This window comes from Anas acuta, chromosome 10, assembly GCF_963932015.1.
Source record: "Anas acuta chromosome 10, bAnaAcu1.1, whole genome shotgun sequence".
NCBI lineage: Eukaryota > Metazoa > Chordata > Aves > Anseriformes > Anatidae > Anas > Anas acuta.
In genome coordinates this window covers 9,859,781-9,879,894 of record NC_088988.1, presented here as the reverse complement: position 1 = coordinate 9,879,894, position 20,114 = coordinate 9,859,781, and the positions used below count along the sequence as shown (strand labels likewise).

Genomic DNA, 20,114 nt, shown 5'->3' with positions numbered 1-20,114 from the left:
TCCCATGTCCTTCAAAGTCAGTGCACTTGGCACCATGTGGGAGGCTGAGCAGTGGCCATCTGCTCCTCAAACTGTGCCACTGGCCACGTCACCTCTGGCTCTCCCAACTTCTGTCTTTGATTTTTAGCTCAACTGACTGCAAATTTTTTTTTATCTGAGACCCAAACCCCAGGACACACAGAAGGGTGCCTCTTGCTGTGCTCTTGAGGCTGTGTTTTGTTGCAGCAGGCTGCATGGTGGTATCTCTGAAAGCAGTCTCCAGAAGCAGTGCAGGAGTTTGGTCCTTGCTGTCTGCTGTAGCCTGGCAGAGCCCCTGTGCCATTCCTGCCTCCTCTGCTGCCTGTCCTTGAGCACATATCTGCAACTTGGATGGGGAGAATTTCCCCACTGGTAAAATGGGATATTTAGTAAACTTCAGCTGGAGAGGGAGTAAGAAAAATGTACAATGCCAGATAACAAAGCGTGAGGAAATGTACTTACCTACGTGCAAGAGTTGTTATCTCCTGCCTCCAAACAATGATGTTGGGATAGAATCATAGAATATCCTGAGTTGGAAGGGACCCTTAAGGATCATCAAGTCCAACTCTTGACACCGCACAGGTCTACCCAAAAGTTCAGACCATGTGACTAAGTGCACAGTCCAATCTCTTCTTAAATTCAGTCAGGCTCGGTGCAGTGACCACTTCCCTGGGGAGCCTGTTCCAGTGTGCAACCACTCTCTCTGTGAAGAACCCCCTCCTGATGTCAAGCCTAAACTTCCCCTGCCTCAGCTTAACCCCGTTCCCGCGGGTCCTGTCACTGGTGTTAATGGAGAAAAGGTCTCCTGCCTCTCGACACCCCCTTACGAGGAAGTTGTAGACTGCGATGAGGTCTCCCCTCAGCCTCCTCTTCTCCAGGCTGAACAGGCCCAGTGCCCTCAGCCTTTCCTCGTACGTCTTCCCCTCCAGGCCTTTCACCATCTTCGTAGCCCTCCTCTGGACACTCTCCAACAGTTTCATGTCCTTTTTATACTGTGGTGCCCAGAACTGCACACAGTACTCGAGGTGAGGCTGCACCAGCTTAGAGTAGAGCGGGACAATCACCTCCCTCGACCTACTAGCGATGCCGTGCTTGATGCACCCCAGGACACGGTTGGCCCTCCTGGCTGCCAGGGCACACTGCCGGCTCATATTCAACTTGCTGCCTACCACGACCCCCAGATCCCTCTCTTCTAGGCTGCTCTCCAGCGTCTCATCGCCCAGTCTGTATGTGCAGCCAGGGTTTCCCCGTCCTAGGTGCAGGACCCGGCACTTGCTCTTATTGAACTTCATGCGGTTGAACTTCATGCAGATACATTTAAAATACCCTGTAGCTCTTTGCCACTGAATCTCACCATGGCCTATTCCAGTCTAAAATAAGGTATTTCCACATTACAGCCCTTCATCCTAGTTACACCTCTACATGTGGATTCATGTTTTATATGTATGTTGAATACAGTATGTAGTATAAGCAGTAAGCTCGTGTATATGGGTTTGGGGATATTGGGGGTGGGAGGTGCTACTAGAAGAAACAAAACCTTTGCTACTTCCACAGGCAGCTACAAAGGACTGTGCACTGATAGCACCACAGAGATGCTGGATGAAGCATTAAGAGGCTGTTCTTGCTGTTGCAGCAAGAGCTTAATGGCTTGCTTTGCTTTTCCTCTGCTAATAGGGACAGCAGCTGGTATGTTATTTACAGTCCTGCTCACCTCTTCTTCACTTGTGTTCAATATGGAAGCATTGCAGAGACCCTGCAGCACCCTCTCTACAAATCTGCTTTTCTTTCAGGCTACGTGTTCATATGCAAGGCTGCAGCTGAAGTGCTGGCTCAAAGAAAACAGCAGTCTTGGGTACTCCTGCTTCATGCTCCCTGATGGTGCCTGCTCAGCCTGCAAGTGAGTTCCAGCTGCAGGAGATCCTTAGACCTGGGATACAAACAGCCACAAGACATTTGGGAAAGAGCATATGGAAATTACTCACCGCAGTGCGGTATGTGCATCTTCGTATTATCTTCCAGCTTATCAGCGAAATGATTTCAGCTCTGAGGATGTTATGATTAATGAAAAATAAAAAAAAAATTCAAACCAAAGGTTACATCATGAAATCTAGCATGCTTTATCAAAGCATTGTCTGGCAGTTGCCAGAGCAGTTGATTTAGCACATTTTCTGCTGTCTTACAGGACAAAATGAGAAACATTTAAAAGAAACTTATATTTTCCTCCAGCTTCCTTCTTTTTGATTCAGTTAAGAAGATGCAGTTGTGCATCCTTTAAGGACCCTCACTTTGTTTCAGAGGCATTCACGAGCTCTTCCATTTAGACATTCTTGTTATTTTTTTCCCATTCTGACAGTGCTTTTGGAAAATAATTGGCCAATTGCATATTACCTGACCGTAAACATGCTCATTGTTAAAACAGGTTTTCTAGCTTTTGATCCAGAGCTTGGAAAATGTGCTGTGGATAAGAGAGAGGCTACCAGCTGATAGCAGGAAAAGTATGTGTTTTTTGTTGGTTGTTTGTTTTTAAAAAGGTTGCAAATTACATATCTCTATATATATCTATCTCTATATATATAGATATTAATAGAGAATAAAATAACCACTTATAACCAACTGAAGGCGGCTCTTACTACAGCTGAGAGTCTGTCACTTTGACTATTAAGTGTGGTATCTGGGGTGACAGAATAACAAGGAGCCAAAGAAATAGCAGGTATAGCTTTTATAGGCTGGGAATCTAGACAGCAAGGGATCTATTTGAAATGATATGACTGCTAGAAACAATAGGATGTGTCTAAAGTTAGCATACTGTTTGTTGAACTGAGACTTGCCATTTTGATAAAAAGGATCCACACGTGACAGTGACCGTTGGCAAGTGCCAGAGTCCTGTCTCCAGCAGGGTGCCACCTTCCTCTTTTCCCTTTTTGGTAAATGCACTGTTGAGAAATGGGAAGTGAATAATGCAGGAAGCTTTGATGTCTCTCTCTTTTTTTTTTTTTTCTTTTTCTTTTTTCCTGTTCTTTTTCTGCTGTAGGGAGAAGTGAGAAAAAGGAAAAACATAGCCAGGCGTGGAGGAGTGCTGCCACTGTCATTGTTTTGGAAGACCGTCAGCATCTCTTGCTGTAGGACACCAGTGCCCTTTTCTACCTCATGCCATTATAGAAGCTTAGTGGATTTTTATTTTTTTTTTTCCCAGGATCTGTGTCCACTTGTAGAGGTAAGTGCAGTTAAATGCATGCCTTGCAGGTATCACAGGTAATTCTTGTTGCTCTCTCCCTATTGTTGAAACCAGCCATACATGCTGTTTTTTTTCTTCCCTATTCCTTTGCTGCATCTATCCTTATACATAGTGTGTGAATGTTGCGGACTTCAGGAAAAGGCACTAAGGTGAGACCTGAGTCATGCAACAGCTGACCTTCACAGAGCAAAATTTTTGCTTTATTACTTCCTTTATTTCTGCATTTAATGCCTGAAGCTTTCAGCTGCAGGTTTGAGGTGGAAAAGGACACAAGGAATAATTTTTTTGTATTAATCTACCCTAATGCCCTATCTTCGGTGGGACAAGAGACACTGGTTTGGCTTGAACCAGCAGAGCTCTTTGCTTTTATCAGAGTCACATCCACCTGTACCAGCTGAGAGCTGTGTGTGTGTCACTGTTTCCTTGCTGTACCTGGAAGCACTGAGGAGTGCCTCTGCATTTGCACCAGAGCAGCCAGTAATTAACTGATTAGTTGGCTTTAATGTTCTTGCAATAGTTTCATGTGCCTTTTTTTTTTTTTTTGATTTTTTTTGATAGTCCAGTTAGCCACTGGAATCATCACTAACTAATGCAGTACTTTTTCTCTGAGGTGATGACTTCACCAGATGTGCACCTACAAATGTGGATTTTTGCAGATTCTTCTCATCCATGACACAAACCTCTGAGTTTGGTATTAAATGTATTTCTAGATAGACACTTATTTTATCATTTCTGGATGAATAGCTTTCCATGTGGTTTCTTAGCTTTTAAACAGTTTTCAGCTTGTACTTCTCCTATGCTGTGTGTGAATGCAGTGATGTATGCTAGCTGAGGTTGAGTATTTTCTTCTGATGGGACAGAAACTGACAGCACAAGAAAAATGCAGGTACAGCAGAACATGCCAGTTCTGATTATGTGCTCCTAAAAAATAATATGGCAACTTAAAAAAATTTTTTTTGCCGTCTCAGTGTTAAGTGAAGACTGGGTGAGCACTTGGTAGAATCTTAATTTTAAACAAGAGGAAAATATTTCTGGTCTTCTGGAGTTTTACCAAAAAATTGCGGTTAACTCCATAGCTTTAAAAATATGCAATTCAGCTGTCTGGTGCTGATGCGTCCAGGGATGGTCGTTGAGGGATAGCCTGCAATTTCTTCCAGAAGCAAATGCTGTCTGCTTAATGGGTGACATTTCTATGTTTAGCTTGGGCACTCAGAGAAGGCTGATGTATCCTTCTCAACATCCAGCAGGTCTTGCTGACTTTTTCCATATCTTTCTGAATAGATAAGAAACTTTAAGGGAGGAAGTATGGGTGGTTCCCAAGCATGAGGCTGTAACACCAGCTGGGATCACAGTCTGACAGTCAGCGAAATTTAGCACATTGCAGTACATTTCAGCAAGGCTTCAAGTAGGGCAGCAAGAAGCTTGCAGATTGCTGCCACCCTGAATTGCGTTCAGAGTAACAATGTCCAAACTTCTGGATGGGAAATTAGCTGTAATTACAGAATACTGTCCTTTGCTTTTAAATGAATTTCATAAGTGAAGGTATCATCTGTTGGCATGTTCCAATGTTTAATGTAAACAAATTGATGATTGAAATGAGAATGTTATAGTAAAAAAAACAGCACCCCATAGATGTTGCCTTTGCAAGAAGACATGCCTGCCAAAAATGTGTGCAAACTGCAGTGATCCAAAGATTGTTTGCATCACTTTTAGCGCAGCCCTAGTTCCTCATCTTTCTTGGTTTGCTAACCTCTTATATTTTTTTGCTCCTCTTAGCTGGTGTGAAGGTAAAGGTATGGGCAGCTATGATCCAGCCAGCTGGAGTCTCAAAAAGAAACCTGCAGCACTAAATGTGAGCAGCTGACTTTGCTGGTACCTGTCCGACTGGGCCACTTAGAAAATGCTGTAGCGGTGGGAATGAGCCTGCAATTCCAGCTTCCTCAATGCCACACCCAAGGGAATATTTAAGGTATTACACATATATAAGCTTTTTTTTTTTAAGCTCTGCTTTTGGGCCTTGTGGAAGGAAGGTGGTGTTGCACTTGAAGTCTTGTCCCAGCCTCACTCACTCATTCTCACTTAGTCTTCACTTATTCCTTGGTCTATGCATTAGGGGGACTAAACGAGTATCAGGGAGCTGTGCTGAGGACTCACTAGTCTAGCTCATGTATTCCTCATTGTTCCAAGCGGTAGCCAGTGTCTTTAGTTCAGTTTTGGGAGACTTGGCAAATCCTTCTTCGCCTTTATAGCTGCAAATTGAAAGCTGCAGACCTTCCCCTGCAGGGATGGCTGTTAAGGTGAAATGCAAGGCTAGCAAAGACCTCCTGAATAATCTGCATGCCAGCAGATGAGCTGCCATGCATCATGCAAGTTTCCAGTTACACATTGCCCTGTGGCTCAGATGCCACGCCAGGGAGACATGCCACTGCAGAGTTCTGTGGTGCTTCCCTCTGGGAGCTGGGTCCTGACTCATACTCTTCCTGCAGTGAATGTATATTCATTTTCCAGCATGTGTTTCCTGCAAGGAGGCCCGCAAGGGGCAGTTAGTATTTTTAACTATGCTTTTCTTTTCAACCAGGCTGGTTATGGGCTGGCATAAACACTTGCTGCATTAAGAATATGTCCTAGATTTTATTGACTATATTTGTGTCACCCACGTGATGATGTACTGTTTAAACACTTCATGAGCTGGACAGTCTCTGTGCTTTTTTTTTCTTCAAGGAGGGCATGAATTGCTCATTTTGAATGAATTTCTTGAAGTTGTGAGAAAATAGTGTGCATTTGAAGGCCTTATAGATGTGTAGTACATCTGTTTCAAAGCACAGGCTGTCTTCCTTAAAATAATTGTGGTGTTTGTAACTTCCCATTTTGACTATGCAAAAGAAAAAAATTGCCCAAGTAGTCATTGTGTGAAACCCACCAGTAAGCTTCACTTCCAAATATGAAGTCACTTGTACTTCACAAAAGCCAGTGTGGCTGAGCTGTAGGCAGGCCTCCTTTGAGGAGAGGGTGGCATTGCACTTGGAGTAGCTGCTTGTGAATATTTGGCTTGAGTCACTGGGGGAAAGATCATCCACAGGGTTGGGAGACTAAGCAGCTTAATTGAAAAGATGCCTACTAAATAGAAGTATGCAGAAAACAGGAAAAAACTCATGCTTAAAATCTTTCCCAGGCATCAACTTCTGGACATAGTTGGAGACAAGATACCAGTGCTGCCGATCCTTCAGCCTGACAGATCCTCACAGGACCACTGTGTACATGGTAAATGTGACCATCTGTGCCGTGAAGCTGGAGGCAAGAAATAGGCGGAGAGCTACAAAAGGTAAAATATATTAAAAAACATATATATATTTGATCCTATCAGAAAGATGGCCGTTGATTCATTGTGACTGTGACTTAGCAAGAAATTTGAGAGAATTCATTGAAACCAGGGTCCTAGTGTTTAATGCTATGCAGGTTCATAGCCCAGGATAATACTACTCTTCTGGAATACTCCAAGAAATAATAGGAATCTTGAAAAGGAAGTGTTCCTCCATGCCAACTGGCCTACATGTGAACTAGCCAGACTGGTTAAAGCTTAATTAAAAATTGCCAGAGTGGCTAAATTCTTTTCTAAGTGCAGCTGCAAAACATTAGCTGTGGGCATATTTTAGACCTTAATTAGTAACACTTGCACTGGAGGACCAAAATCCTTCATGACTGCAGCTGCAATCAATTAATATCAGTTAGGCATTTTTGTAGGTAATACAAGGGTCTCCTGAAAATGGTGTTAGAGCCCACCTAGATTAAAAAAAATACTTAAATGTAATAAACTACAAAATCAAAGATAACTACAAAATGTCTTTATTGAAAAAAGCAGATTATAGCATCTAAGGTTAAATGAAACTTCTGACTTTAATATTAAATAACTTAGGATGATAGCAAGTAGCTTCTTCTTTAGATAAATAAAATCTACATTTCCCAATTTTTTTCTTCAACAATCAAGGGAATCAAACACTGAAACACAAAACCACAAGTAATTCTAAAGACTAAAAGACAGAAGCACATTGGAAGGTTTTACAAGGATATATACAAAAATAGTTAAACTAATGTATATTTTCAGCATGTAAACTAGTTACATGATATACAAACAGGGAATTTATATATTTCCTAACAAAATAAAAATCAACGTTGGTCCAAGTTCTTGGAAGAAAACTATATTCTTTTAAAGAAAATGAAAATATTTCTCAAATGAAACTTAATTTAAGTCAAATTATACACTCTAGTTACGGCATTAGTTACAGGATGAATCACAAACTTTTAAACTTTTCTTGAAACACAAGAAAGCAGCTTTTGTCTCCTTTAGAGCTTTGGTTTACTTAACTACTCTGGAATTTCTGGTCTTAAAGAGCTCCTCTAACCGTGTTTTCCTTCTGAAGCTCCACCTTACAAAATATATACACACACACATACACACATGCACACAAGTGAAAAGAAAAGAAACCCAAACAACCCCTTTTTGAAAGCTCAATTATCTGAGTGCATTCTTCTGTTTTGTTTTCCAATTATTATTTTGGTCCTTTCTTTGGATCACGTCCTCCAGTGCATGAGGAACTCTGAATTGCCTAGGACAGCGTTGTATTGTAGGGACTTTGTAAGACTGCCTTACCAAAATGGAAAGGTGTACTCCTGATGCAAATGAGATCAAGTTGTTATTGTTTTAACTTTATGGAAATATTCTGACAGTACAGAATGCAGAAAAGGCTTCTGATGAACAATCACATCATAAAATGAACTCCAGAAAGTTTACATCTTTGTTGAACTGATTTTATATAAGCATACTCCTTAAGAAAATAATTAAAAGAAGCTTTCTCATTTACATAATTCCCCAGACAGGATGTAAAATGTGAAGAAACTGTCACTAGCACTACAGATTGCAGCACACCGTTGGTTTAGATTTGCTTTTATTTTTTTTCCGTTCTTTGATTGAAAAACTGGCAAATTTCTTTCAACCTCCAGCTTTTATACTTAATGCTGGAAAAGCAAAGCTGTACTTCATTAGCCAAAAACAAAATGGACATGTCTGTAGAAACTGATGGAACAACAACTGCTGCTTTCTGGTTTTTAAACAAATTACTTATCCTATATTGAAACAGTCAGTAAAAACTTTCAGTATTTACTGTGATGATACTTAACACATTGGAACTGAGAAGAACTACAAGACTGACAAATTAATGTGAAATTAAATATTATTCTGTTCTAAGGTATGATCGTTTTTAAAAAAGAAGAAAAGGTATTGTATGTACATGTTAGATAGTGTGCTGACCCTTGAAAAGTAATGTCAAACTGGAAACTTAACCTTGCCCCTGACTGGAGGCAAAGTGCTAAGGAAGGTGCTGGCAGAAGACTGGGCTAAATGCCAGCATCATCTCCTCCTCTGGCCACTGTGATTTTTAAGGTTTTGCTTTTACGATGGTAGAGCAAAGCATGGTTCAGTACAGCAAGTACTGTTATGGGACGGCTTGCTCACAGGAACAGACCCAAACCTTATCTGTATTTTAATGATTGTTTTCTTAATTTGGATTCTTTAATATGTATCACAAAGACAAGTAAATACAAGTACCTCAGAGCTAGATGTGGGCTAAAGCAGCATCTTTAAATAGAAAAGTATTACATCGCATCTCAGGCTAAAAGTTTATCCTGAAGGTCTGCTCGGTTCCATTTCATATTGTTTGTAGTAACCTTAATGGAACTGACCTAGTCATACAATCTAATTTAAGACAATTTTTTTTCCTTTTCTAGAATTTGCTGTTTGGGCAAGAGGCACATGTACTTCTGTTTCCCTCTGAGGCTGGTTTGGTGACTACAGACAAACAGGTAATGCTTGCAAATGCAGAGAAAGTGTGCACGCAGTCAGTGCCCACTCTTTGGAGGGCAGGCCTCTTAGGTCAAACTGTAGGAACAGGGCACTAGTTGCATTGTAATTCCATTCAAAACACAGTTCTCACATTAAATATGTTAATTTTAAACATATATTAATAAGAAAATTACTTTTTAAAGGAGCATCTGACTTGCCAAGGAGCATTCAATAGAACAGGTTCATCTAGGCCAATGGAAGTTTGGCAGAAGTTCAGAAAAGATACCTTTTGTTCCTTACTAACAGAAAAAAATAATTCACAGGAATTTTTCCTGCCTCCTTGCTCTCCCCCACCCCCCCAAGGAAATTCCAGACTATCAAAAAGTTCTGTTAAAGGAGTTAATTATTCCACTTAGGAATTAGTGTCCATTGGATGCCCTTTGTACTGCTCAAGAGCACCACAAATGGCTTTCAAAAAATCAATGGAGCATAAGAAACTAAACTGCAATGGTGTTACCAAATAAGTCATTTCATCAGTCTGCATGCTGAATTTAACGTGACTATTTCTGAACAGATTGGTCAGATTCTCGATGTGTTGAAAACTGGCATGGAAATGTCCCAATTTACACATGCGGAGAATCTGGTATTTCCACTTCCTTTGGAGCAGAAAAAAAAATATTTTATTGTAATTTTGGATACAAAGACAGCAATGATGGATTTATTTAAAATATAAATTCAGGAAGGCTGGATCAATTCTCATGAGAATGCAAGGAATTTTTTAAACATACAGATGTGTGATTTGCATGTAAATCATCAACACATGGTAGAAAACAAACCATAAAAAAGATTCATCTAACTTCCTATATGGAAGACATATATTTCCCCAGAGCTCTGAGGTTACTGTAAAAGCTTATGCAAAACATGAAAGTGTGTACATTCTATGTACACCTAATACTTGTTATAAAATACCAATGTTTCAATTGTCAGTGTCTAAATTATTATTTCTGCTAAACTGTATTTTGTTTTCCCATGAACATAATTACCATAATCAGTTCAAAAGTATATCTAGAAAAGAACACAAAGCTGAAGAGATAATACAAAAAACACTGTCGTCCCCCCCCTTTTTACTAACATCTCAACACACAATCATAAAGCAGTTGGTAACAAATTCTTGTATAAAACAAGTAGCGTGAAGACAAGTGTACCTTTGCATAGAAAGGGGCTGCTAACCCTATTAAACAAAAACAGGTTTAAAAGATTGTTTAGTAAGTGCCAAATCATCAAGTTGGTATGAATGCATTCTGAAACTGTGGCTACACTTGTACACGACAAGCAATTACAGAGGTCTATTACTTCCTTCAATTGTTGTGAACTTGCATGTAGCAATCTTTTAGATATGTTTGTCTGTGTTTTTCATGAGATGCTTGACATATTTCTTTAGCAAGCAAAATAGTCTTTGGATGACTGTGAAACCATGTAGGATGAAGAGTTGGCCTGGTGCTTCTTCACAGAATGCCATTATTTAACCCCTGCTGAAAACTGCCATTGCTAAAAATGTTTGCTTGCTTCCTATTCACTACTGTTGGGAATTTACGTTTTTAAAACTGTGAGACTGCATTCTCTAAGACCAGAATTCGAAGAAACGAGTTAAAATGCTAGTGTTGTTCTTATCATGCCTGCTGCAATATGATAAGGTGCTAACTTCTGGAAATTAATTCTGCACTCCTTACTTTGGTGAAACCTCCACTGAAGAAGAGTGAGTAGGGAGTGCAGAACAGCCCTTTATACCACTGTTTTTAGAATTGCTGCCACTTACAGTTACAATTTAGTGGCACGTTATTTGTTCAAGTAGACGGTGTCTCAGTGAAAATGTCTGGATAAAAGAACACATATGTACAAGATCAGAAAGAACCCCTCACCTCTGATTTAAAAAATAAATAGCTGGTTTAGATGGTTATTACTGGGATATCATCTTTAAAGGAAAAGGAAAGTCATTTAAGATTTCTGTCTTCTCTTTCAAACAGCTTACTGGTAATGGAAATGTCTTTCAGAGTTCTGTGACGTGCATCGGATAGCTTGGAGGTGGATGTGATGGCAATTTAATATTAAGGCGCCTGATATGACAGCCATGACAGAGCAAGTGGCCTTCTAATGGGTAACAACGATGGCCTTCCTCATCATTGAGCTGCAAGCCACAGTCCTGGAAGAAAAATTTAAATCCTGGGTTAGTGAGTGATTCAGGTAGGTTATCTCATATCAGTGTTGATCCGACTTGTGTAACTGTGAGAGCTCCCTCCCATGCCTCCAAAAGCAACAATCTCAAGAGTTTGTGGTAGACAGACCCTGACTATCTTGTATTAAACAAAATGCCGTCACTGAAATCTGCTAGGACAATCTCTAGAAGGACCCAGCCCAGTTGTCGCATTTTTTTTTCTGTTGTTTCCCACTTATCTTCATCTACTAAATGTTGAAGCAAATCAGATAAAATTAGGCTAAGGACTAACCCTGATAGACGCACAACGTGGAACAGGTTAGGAAAAAAAAAAAAAAAGGAGCTGATTCTACAACAAGGGTGTGAGCAGGAATTAGGGGAGTATAAGCAGAGAATGAGAAAGAGGAGTAAGGCCAGGAGGGGAGATAAGGCATATTTTACTTACAAATCAGGACTGAACTTTCATATTATTATTATTTTTTTAATCTAATTTGAATTAGAGAAAGACTTCAAGGCCCATGGTTTGTATTTTTGGTGGAGACACATTAGTATCTGTGGGACTGGCACATAACTACAGGGATGACATAAATGAACAACACTGGAGGAACAGAAATAAAAACAACAGAGTAAACAGCGATGCTGCCTGCTGACAACTGTGTACACTGTAATAGAGGTAATCCTGGTGCTCAGTTATCATTGCAACCTTGAGAATATTTGAAAGTTAGAGTGGTTTTGTGCTTGGATTTGATGTTTCAAGAGTTGTAAGTACTTAAAATTGTTACTGTGACCAATTCTGACTACTCTGAGATTCTGAATATGTAACTGAACACTTAACAGAAGAAAAAATGTGATCAAACTGGGCATATAGGTAATTTTAGTACTGAAAATCAATGCAGAGTTTTTAATTGGACTCAAAGTATGATTTTTCAGCTTTCATAGATAATGTTAAAATCTTTATTTTTTATAATGCTGAAATAAGAATGAAAACTTTTAAAGTAAGCTTTAAAACTGAGATGTTAGAGAGGCTTTAATCAAAGCTTCTGCCAATTTCTATTTTCTGTGTGAATATATGCTACATCCTACCTTTATAGTCTGTTATATTAAGATTTAAAATTCAGTTCCTCTTTATAATTTAAAAAATTCAGATATATTACAAGCATTTGGAATAGCTGTTGGGTACCTTTTCCCTGTCCAGAACTGGATTCCTTTTTCTGCAACAAGAAAGTCTACTTTCTCAGTGATTTCAGTTCTAGAATAAGTCTATATTGATCTGCAAGCCAGCTTGAACTTCACAGCAAATTTTAAGCTGTTGCATAAGGAAGAGATGACATGAAAAAGCAGAAAAGTTTCTGAGCTAGTGACTAGTGACTTTGAGTGACCAACAGGTGGTGATGACAAATGGCATTTCATAGAAATTTGGCCTTTAAAAAGAATCCATATGAATCCCTCAAAATACTGGTACTAACTGAACCAGCAATATTTGGAGACAGCAGTGACTCAGTGTGTACAGTTTGAGCCTAATTTGAGGATGTTAGGCAGTAACCTACCCCTGTTAACACATGGCTAACCCCCTAATTTCTGTACATAAATGCACTCTGCCATTCTGGGCAGATGTGGAGGCAGCTTGATTTCCCAAACTGGAAAGAGAATGGGGAAATGAATAATGAAACAGAACTGAAAATAACCCCCTGTCTGGACATTCTAATATAACATTGATAGGCTGGGAGAGAAGGGGAGGGAGCTGTTGTTTTAGGTGAAGCCTGCACAAAGCAATAGATGAGGAAAGGAGGAGGAGGGAAATACAGTTTTCCAAAATTCTGAAATTTCCTGTGCCAATTTTTCTGGAATATCAGCTACCTCTGCTGGAAGGAGATAACTAAGAGGATGGGCTCCTCCTAGGGTTTAGGTTCATGTACATTTCGAGAAGCCCTGAATTTTGCTATTTTCTCCCTCAATTGGAAATCTCTCTATAAAACCTTTCTGTGCAGGAGTGCACAGAAGACAGCATGGCTACATTTTTTGCTTCTGGTGCTTATGACAGGCCATGCTGGATGGCTATCACAGTTACCACCTGCATGAATAATAGAATGTATTTATCAGATAGCCGTACCTACTGCAAAAGGGAAGTTTTGGGTTGATCCCAAATTAAAGGATTTGTCTCCTCCCTTATGGGATGCAGAGCTAGGACTGAGCTCAGCTCTCCTCCCTCCCTGTGAAGCAAAGCCACTAGTCCCAGAACCTGATCTGCCCCCCCAAATGTTTAAATGTTCTGCACAAAAAGAAATAGCAAGTCACTGGTACCCGTCTCTTTTGTAGTAAAAAATCACTGTTCATCCAGCATGGAAAAACTCGGAACCCCTTCCCAGCATAGGGTAATGGTCTTTCCCTGCAAAGGCCATGTGGATTCAAGGCCCCTCAGACCACAGCCATGCAAACTGTATCCAAAAAGATCAGGCAAAAAAGAGAACCAGCACTTCCCTCTTTGTTCTTTCCTCATCTACAAGTACAGAGAAAATTCCACTAAAATTCCACTAAAACCCGGCCTTTGAAATTCATATACTGTGAGAAGAAAAAAGGAACTAATCTGGTGCTACTAGAGACGGCAGCACGACTGGCAGCCTATTGTGTATTCCTTCCTCTGACTCCTTTTGGGAGCTGTGGGGCAGAGCCCTGCCTGCCCAGGCACGTAGGAACCAGCAAACGCACTCTGGGGCGCGAGTCACGCACTGATCGGGAGGATGCTCGCTACTAGCAAAGCCTTGCCGTGGGGGAGCTGGGCAGAGGCACGCAGTGACACTTACCTCGCAGTGATAGCACTCCACATGGTAGTCTTTGTCCATTGACACTACTCGAATTGTCTCCTCGGAGCCCTGTTGGGGAAAGCACAAAGAAGGTAAGAATGTGTTTTTAAGTGGTGTTTTCTCTATCTTCTTTGAGTGCCCAGCTTATAGCTTTGGAAAGCTGCTTCCCAGGAGGATCCCCTCTCCTGCAGAGCAGAGCATGCTGAGGGTCTTGCCCCACTAGGCACAGCACTGCACCGCTGCTTTTGCAGTTCAGCAGCAGCACGGGTATCTGACAGAGCTAAGCTGTAGAGGTCCTTTGGGAAGTGTAGCCAAAACTTCATGCTCAAGGGACAAATTTCTCTTGAGATCAAATCATTTTCCAAGGGCACCCAGGATTTGCACAAATTACCAGCCAAACAACATGACTTACTGATTGGGTCACTCTTCCCTATAGAAATCCTGACCTGATCTTTCCAGGACTATTCCCCTCAAACCAGATGGTACACAGATATTTTGCACACACATGTGTCACTCTATGTACCCCATGGCGATTTACATACTAGTCCAGCAGGTAATTATGTGCACAGGCCAAAAACCTCAGCATGAGGGTGGATGTAGTGGAGTTGTGTAATACCTGGCTGAGCCCCAGGCCCTGCTGAGCAGCCCATACCCTTCTTCTAACCTCACAGACTTTCTCTGAGCCACTCTGATGCCTCTGAAGACAGAACTCATTAAATTTGCTGCCCTGCATTGTTTCCAGTTGCAGGCGTGGTCAGAGCATCAGATATGACGTAGCCTACGTCTAAGAGAAGCTGTAGGCAAGTTAGCACCTGCACTGCTAGTTTTGATCTAACCTATGAAACCTCCATGGGAAAGAACATGGAGTCTATCCCGCTAACCATCAGATGAGTCAGCAGTAGGGCTGCTTTTTCTTCTCTTTTCTTTTTATTTACTTTTGTATCTAAATATATATATATTTGTATTTATATTTTATATGTTTTATATATATATATATATATATAATTTTGTAAGACACAAAACCAAGGGAAGTTTCCATAGGGCTTTTCTCCTTACACCCCACCAGCAGGGCAGGTAGTTCTGTCTCAGCCTTTATAAGGTTTTAAATTATGTGAGACTTTACCGTTTAACAGAAAGAATTACAAATGGAAAATAACATGCAGAGTGGTAGAGGTGGGCATGCTGAGAGAGGCTCTATCCCTAAGCTTTACTGGGGCACAGCAGCTTACAGGCAGCAAGCTCTGGCTCTATAAACATGCCAAAGAAGAGGAGTGAGATGCTGAGGCTCTTGCTTGTGAATGAGCTGGTCAGTGACCTCAGCAATGGGAACTCAGAGGGTCCTACACAAACATCACTGCAGCAGGCAGAAAAGGATTGTCTTAACGTACAAATCTTACTGTATTCACGGCACTGCCACAATGGGCTGAGGTTGCAAGCAGCAGTCATTCATCTGGCTTTCCTTTTAGCCATCCTTTCTACCTGCTTTTCCACCCCTTCAAGCACTCATTACAGTGCCACCCCAGGATGACAGGCTATGTGGCCTTTTCACAGGGTCAGGGTAACCCCTCAGAAGTCTTTTCAAGCTTGGGCATCTTCACACATTCCATCAAAAATGCAAACACAGCTCAAACAGCAATTTTCCTTGTCTGCTAATGGGAGATTCTAAAAATAAACAGGGCTTTACTTCTTGGGTTGTTCTTGGAGCCCTGGTCAGGGCTTTCAATTAAACAAGATTTATAACAGCATAATCAAGACCTGGAAAGCACCCTAAAGATACAAAGTACTACGCTGCATAAGTGCTATGACTATTACAACCTCTGGGAATGTTTGGGAGTGACACTACTGCTGAACTGTATTTAATTTAGTATCTGACATACTACAGCCTCTGAAAGAGGGAGGAAAAGCATCTAATGTGTTTTTGCGAAGTGTTCATATGCCAACAGCTGTTTTCTCTAAAGAGTCTGTGCATGTTAACACGTACCTGTGCTGGTAGAATTGGCTGGTTACAGGAAGCACATTTTGGTGCGAAAACCCTAGGGTGCAAGAAGAAATTGTTCAAATTACATGCAAAGCTTCTCCAAAAAGTAGAACCAAGCCTTCTCATTAGCAAAATGTAAATCCAGGTTTGTATTTTTTGGTAATATTTCGTGAAAAGGAAGTTTACAAAGGCAGATCTACCCCACACCTTTACTGCATAGGTCTTCCTGACCTCTAGGCATAGTCAGTCCAGCCCTACTCCCATATATGCCCTTTCTCTCAGCTTTCTTTACTCTTAAAGTTGTTCAAATTTTGCAGAGCACCTCACGACCCAAGGAATGTCACCAACTGACACACTAAGTGTGAAAGGGTCTGATCTTGGCTAGGACCTACTTAAACCAAATACATCAACTGGTTTTATCCACAGCTGTACTTTATGACAGTTACTGAGCCAACATTTGCTCCATCCTCACCAAGCAGTCAGTTAAACCAATAGGGCTGAGTTTAAAGTGCAGAGCAGAAGGGAGTCCAAAAGCAATCACTTAACCACAAAACATTTTGTAAGGTGAGGCTAAAATCATTCTAACACTAGCTGCTAATTACATGTCTACTGTCCAGTCTAGGTTAATGTAACTTATACTCTCCAGTGATGCGCTACCAGAATCTAGACTTATGAAAGCCAGCAAAACCTAACATCATTGCACAATTAGCTATGTCTACTTCACGTTGGAAATCCTGAAAGCAGTAGAGAAGCAGCCACCAGAGGAATACATCCTCTGATATAACTTGATTTTCAACCTCACCTAGCCCCTGAATGTCACACTAGGCCCACAAAGTGACATTTAAAACTTTAAAACACTTTACAAATGCAAAATGTCAGAAGAGCACTAAGGGACATCACAGCAGACAGAAATAACCCTTTTTATCTGCTGCAACGCTTACAACTATACCAATAATTTAACTTGTATAATTTTTCCAAGCATGCACTGGATTTATTTACTTACGTATGGTAGTCTTTGACACAGTAAATATTGTTTTCCACATCTACAGTGAAGGGGACTCCATCCAAACACTCGTTACATACCACACAGCGGAAGCAGCCAGGATGGTATGACTTTCCAAGGGCCTGCAAGATCTTAAGAGGCAAAACAAAATAAGTGGATGCATGATTACATGAGATCCCCCATCCACTGCTATCTCCGACTCTTAAAAATTACAGTAAGAAACACAATTCAGAATGAAATTACCACTCTGGAGATCTGTCAGCAAGGGGCCGTTTAAAACAATGAGCTTGCTTATTTCTGTGGGTTTCTATTAGGCTCCCAATGATGACAGAGAACTGTGAAAATCAGACTAAGTCCCATCACTTTTAGCTCTGCAGAGCCAATATTGCCCAGTAGAAATTAAAAATAGTTTCAGTGACTACTTCTTGGAAAAATCTGTTGCAGATACAAGTTAGTGAGATACAGAGTTAATTCACAAAATGTAACAGGCTGTGACAGAGAGTCCAAACGAGTCATTATTAAAATCTACAAAGTAAAACAATAAAGCAAGCAAGTAGATAGCCTTTTATTAACGCTCCTGTTCCACCACAGTTACTAACTAGCTATTTGTCACTGGGGCCCATCAGTTTCAGTTTAAATTCCATCTGTATCGATGGGTAATCAAAACTGCACTGCCTTCTGCCATGCTGACCTTCCCTGCTGCATTTTAAAGGCTTTAAGGACAGGTTTATGCAGTCTCCATTATGTTGCTACAGAAAAATCCCCTCCTCATGGCATCCTTGTACTTACTGTGACAGCACAAAGGGCACATCAAGCCCATGAACATGGTTCTGGGAAGGGTTAGACATAGTATCATCTTCAGGCATCTCTCAACACCTTATAGCACCACTTGCATGCATTTCAGGTATAAGAATCACCTTTGAAAGGTAATCTCAGAAAGTTTCTGCTAGCAAGAACACTCATCTTGGAGCTATTAATAAGCTGGAGATGGAAAATCTCCCCCGACCAAGTTCTCATGGCCATGTAGGTGTTTCTACAGATAAAGTTCAAATCAACATGAAATAAGGTATGGAGCATAGGAAAAATGTGTGAAGTCAACTTAACTTCACCTTTTCCCTCTTCTAACAAATCTCTATAGCTCTCTGTTCAATGACTGACATCAGAGTCTGATTTGCAAGCCTGTTCCTACCCAGACACAACTTGTCTGTGTGTGTGTTGCTATCCAAGCAGCTACAAAACATGCACTGTTAGCCTGCCGTGGTTGCGCAGCCACCCTTTGCACAGAACAATCCCTAATTCGACTGCACTTTCAGCCTTGAACAGCTTCAGGCTTGCACCCAAGCCTGTGGGGCTGCAGCACGGTTCCTCAGCTGCACACCAGTAATACGACTGTGCAGGCATGTTTGTGTCTGTGCACTCCTGGGGAGGAACACAGAGCAATTAGCCAAATAAGACTGCTTAATCCCTGGAGCTCCCAGAGCTGTTTCCTTTTGTTGGAGCATACTTGCTGATGGAAGAAAAGCAGATGAGCACCTGCCAAACTTCCAGCTACTGAGCTCCACCAACTAGATATTATGGACTCTTGCCTGGCGTTCTGCAATTAAGGGCCAGCTGAAAGCATGCAAGTTGGGATCCCCCTCCCTGCACGACACAACTCTAGAAATTTGCTCTTGGGCTAAAACGAACAATATCCTTGTCCAACCAGTGGTGCCAGGATATGAGCCAGAATCCTCATTAGTGAAGTCTCTGTTCCAGCTCCTACTGCACCTCCGTGTTGCAATGCAATAGCTAGTTCTAGTAGGCATGCTAATGTTCACATACATTTTAAAGCAAAAGGAAAACACTGACATATACATGATCTGCACTTCTTCAATGTGCAAGCAATTTCATTTGTTTGGGAATTTTTGCTTAGGAAGAACAGACAAAATTCATCCTACTTTTTTCCCAGTGAAATGATGCCAACAGTATCTGGCCCAACCTATGGCTCTTTGATTTTTAATTATAAAAGTAATTCTGACTGCTGGCTCCCTGCACATCACAGTAGCAATAATGGATTTTAACAGACATGGAGCAAGTGACAGAAGGTAAATAAAGCAAGTCACAGAGCTGGCAACAAACCTCAGGACTACTGATAATGCTCCTCTCTTCCTTAGACCAGACTCCATCCTCTTACTGTCCTATTGTCTTACACAACACCTGCTTTCCTTTACCACATTCTCATACAAAGCTGTGGTCTATTTTCCCCTGTTAGTATTTAGATTCCTTTTATTTTTTATTTTTAATTGGCACATGGCAGAACAACAGAATCCCATGATCTCAGGTATAAGAAAAGCCCAACTTCCTGTACTTTAGAGTAATACAACATGAATATATTTATGATACTGCTTCAATTTGAAAAATTACCTTTACAATAATGGTGACAACAATAGTCTGACAAGGGAAAAAGCACAGTGTCTCAAAGAGCACTATCCAAAATACATCAAAAAGATATCCCACAATTAGAAGCTTAGCTCTCTTACCATTTCCATTATGAGGTGTCCACAAACAAAGCACTTGTCTGCTGTTTGCTGAAAACCTGAATACTGTTAAAATGACAGAAAAAACAGGATTATTAGTAACCACTCTTCTAGCTGCAGAAATACCTTTTAAACGAACACCGTGCTGTTTGCCAGCAAACTACACAATAGGTTTGGAAGACTGATGCAGAAAACTTGGTTCTGCTCTTGCAGCATGCTGAAGTACCAGCTTGGCCTCCTGATCTGCTGTAAATACTGAGCTTTGCAACATAACAATATCATTTAAAAACATGATTTTTAGATTTGAAGCCTGTTCAGGGAGTTTGCATTCATTTGGCGTGCTGGAATTAGCTTCTAGTCACTCTTTTTGCTGTGCTAGTGGGGTAAAGTAAATAATTTAGAAGTAAACAATGCAGGACTGACCTCCTGACTCGCACTCAAAACTAGCAACAGGATGCTTACTGACCTCAGTTTTAGGACCTACATTTCACTCAGTACTATATGCAGCCTGGAAA

At 40.9% G+C, this 20,114-nt stretch overlaps 1 protein-coding gene and 2 long non-coding RNA genes across 5 annotated transcripts in view; 2 read left to right on the top strand and 1 right to left on the bottom strand.

Moving 5' to 3' along the window:
* Positions 1–9,246, top strand: part of LOC137861711 (uncharacterized) — a 34,451-nt gene extending 25,205 nt beyond the window's left edge. For both annotated transcript variants that reach the window (XR_011099789.1, XR_011099790.1), the window contains exons 2-6: positions 1,809–2,009; positions 3,050–3,232; positions 5,030–5,222; positions 6,426–6,575; positions 9,035–9,246. This is a non-coding gene — a long non-coding RNA (uncharacterized lncRNA). The remainder of the gene's footprint in view (positions 1–1,808; positions 2,010–3,049; positions 3,233–5,029; positions 5,223–6,425; positions 6,576–9,034) is intronic.
* The window catches only part of WTIP (WT1 interacting protein), a 78,373-nt gene continuing 65,339 nt past the window's right edge, over positions 7,081–20,114 (bottom strand). For both annotated transcript variants that reach the window (XM_068693098.1, XM_068693100.1), the window contains 5 exons: positions 19,603–19,665; positions 17,084–17,214; positions 16,084–16,135; positions 14,103–14,171; positions 7,081–11,289 (listed from right to left, as the gene is read on the bottom strand). In XM_068693098.1, the coding sequence (XP_068549199.1) occupies positions 11,137–11,289; positions 14,103–14,171; positions 16,084–16,135; positions 17,084–17,214; positions 19,603–19,665 (468 nt within the window). In that variant the 3' untranslated portion in view covers positions 7,081–11,136. The remainder of the gene's footprint in view (positions 11,290–14,102; positions 14,172–16,083; positions 16,136–17,083; positions 17,215–19,602; positions 19,666–20,114) is intronic.
* LOC137861712 (uncharacterized) lies at positions 11,193–12,618 on the top strand. Its single transcript, XR_011099791.1, has 2 exons — positions 11,193–11,330; positions 11,802–12,618. It is a non-coding gene; the product is annotated as an uncharacterized lncRNA (long non-coding RNA).